The following is a 2,541-nucleotide window of genomic DNA, read 5'->3' on the forward strand; positions in this document are numbered from 1 at the left end:
ATAGTTGCACGAGCAGCAGCTACCTTTATTGAATCCAGACTACGAAACAGCTGAATTATCACCTTCAAACAACAAAATGAAAAAATATCAATACATCATTGGGTTCTAAGCATGTTATTAAACTAGTAAGATACAGATGCTCAAACAGTAAATGAGATGTGTATACTTTATCATGACTATCGGGATCTCGCTCTATGATAGTTTGAATCGACATCACGGCTTGCACCAACACTCCTGCTTCTCCATCTACCGACTCGGGATCGCCAGCAAAAGATTCTGTAACATTGTGAGAGCTACTTTAACCGAACTGCCAAATAGGTCAACCAATGAGTACAAGTAAATGAAGCATAACTGACCTTGTCGAACTAGTGCTAACAATCCATCAAGACATGTAGTTGGAATTGTTGGCAGTCTTTTCGCACACAAACCAATTGCTGCAATTGTATCAGCTGCAAATCTTCTGTCCGGATCTTTAATATAATCCTGGAAAAGGCTCATGGTTAACAACACTTTACGACGTGCTTATTTAGAATACTGGAAAATCAAATGATCACACAAACTTTCCAGAATGAACCAAAATACTTTGATAGTCGATTAAGGATAAAGTAGTACCTCAAACTCTCTCAAAATTGAAGAGATAGATGAAGCGGTAGCAATGAGAGAAAGCATCTCCAGCTTATGTGCTTTAACTTGATATGCATCGGAGGAACAAATAAAGAAATTTTCGAAGTGTGGAGCAAAGAGAGAAGGGGCTGCTTTGGCGAAAACTAGGATATTGCAGAGGACCTGCCACGAATATGAATAAAACAATTCTCAGAAAGGAGATTTCGTCAAGACTACATAAATGTGTGTGGAATGTGGAGTGGACGGACAAGAAAACAAAGGCAAGGAAAATAATATAATTATTACCACATATTTGGAGGCGCTGGATGACCTAAGCAAAAACAAGAGCGGTTTAACAATTTTTTTAACATCTTCTAGAGGTGCCATTATCCATTGAACGCCAGCTGCTGCTAGTACAACCGCACTGTTATTACTCCATAACAATGGGGATGTACACTGAAGCAGGATCTTAACATCTTCATTATATGCAATAGATGTGGTCTCTTTGCTATCGAATGCAGATGTAACTGTATCGGGGCAACTAGATCTAGATAGATATTCATCTGGACCTTCAATGTAACATTTAGATACAACGTTGACCAGATTAACATCAAATGAATCACTTTTACCACCATCTTCTTTATCCAATGTAAGAACTCTGACTAAGCCATCCTTCTCACAGAACGCATTACTATCCATACCATGTAGGGACAACATCAAAGATTCCCGTACAAGTCCATGCCTTGCAACCACATAGCGTAAAAGAGTTCCAATGAGTAGTATCTGACCCCACTCTTCTACGTCAGGAAGAATCTGGCACAACTTCTTATAGTTTTTTCTAATCAGTTCGAAGTTATTAGGACAGATTGAGGTGAATGCCGCTGCCGCTGCTCCAACAACTCCTGGAGAATGGTCATTCAATAATATCCCAACTATCTGCAGCAAGGTTCATTGCATCAATGGAAAAAAATCCACATTCACCACTAAAACTTCTAAGCCCAAGAACATAAAAAACATAGAACCTTCCCTCATCTTCAAACACTAGACAATGCATAAACAGAAAACTAGACAGGATTTTCAAATCCTAGTGCCTATGTAGACATGGCTACCAAATGGGACACACACACACAAAAAAAAAAAAAACTAAAAGGACAGTGACAGGACAAACCTCTTCAATTGCAGGAGCATGTTCTTCGAGACGCAAATCATGCAACTTAGGAAGAGCATTTGCAGCACATTTTCTGACATAGACAGCTGGATCCCTAGCACATTTACTCACAGCAGCAAGTGCAAGAGGTGCAATAACATGTAAGCGAATCCCTGCCATTGTACGAAGTGCCCAAGCCCTAACCAATGGGTTTGGATCCCCCAAGTCCTTCTGAAAATAGTTGATCGATAACAATGCTTCATTTGGACGCCTACATAAACCAATAGAAAGCTACTATGTAAAGATACACACAAACAAAAAGTAAAACACAGCAAATCACTAATTTGGGTTTTTACATACTTTTCCGCATATTGAAGCAAATACAAGTAAACTAGCTTCTTCACTTCCGATGACTGTGACGCAACGTTCTTCACCACCTGCCATTACAAATTCGTCCCAAACAATGTTTTTTTAAATCGGAGCTAGATAGATCTCACAGGTTCAATCCAACTGATATTGGAAACAGAAGGATCAAAACCAAAATAAGTGAAAAAACACCTGAGGGAAGAAATTGGAGACATCAAAGCCCTGAGCGATGAGTGCAAGGAGACGTTTAAGAGCTTCACATTTCTCGGATTCGAACTTGCTATCTAAAAGTGGAGCAATGTTGACATCCTCTGGATCATCATAAAGATGAGCGTCAGTGCCGATCCGGAGCACCACAGCTGAAGCTTTGCTCAGAGTCTCCGACGTCGAACTAAACTGATTAAACATTTCAAGTTTCCGATCAA

The 2,541-nt window shown here is 39.7% G+C and overlaps 1 protein-coding gene across 1 annotated transcript; it reads right to left on the reverse strand.

Annotated features, from left to right (window-relative positions):
* On the reverse strand, window positions 59-2,524 carry LOC104784085 (AP3-complex subunit beta-A-like). Its single transcript, XM_010509156.1, has 8 exons — window positions 2,309-2,524; window positions 2,111-2,187; window positions 1,772-2,021; window positions 910-1,539; window positions 613-786; window positions 357-483; window positions 135-276; window positions 59-62 (listed from the first exon to the last, which is right to left on the reverse strand). The coding sequence occupies exons 1-8, from the start codon at window positions 2,522-2,524 to the stop codon at window positions 59-61; spliced, it is 1,620 nt and encodes a 539-aa protein (XP_010507458.1).

Source organism: Camelina sativa, chromosome 4 (assembly GCF_000633955.1).
Source record: "Camelina sativa cultivar DH55 chromosome 4, Cs, whole genome shotgun sequence".
Lineage (NCBI taxonomy): Eukaryota > Viridiplantae > Streptophyta > Magnoliopsida > Brassicales > Brassicaceae > Camelina > Camelina sativa.

What these genes read in the sequence shown, in the direction of transcription:
- LOC104784085 (XM_010509156.1), bottom strand. Translation starts at nt 2,524, where the DNA reads ATGTTTAATCAGTTTAGTTCGACGTCGGAGACTCTGAGCAAAGCTTCA. An exon ending in ATGCTCCTGCAATTGAAGAG is followed by an intron (nt 1,540 to 1,771) that starts GTTTGTCCTGTC and finishes ACCTTGCTGCAG; the next exon opens with ATAGTTGGGATATTATTGAA. An exon ending in GTTAGCACTAGTTCGACAAG is followed by an intron (nt 277 to 356) that starts GTCAGTTATGCT and finishes ACAATGTTACAG; the next exon opens with AATCTTTTGCTGGCGATCCC.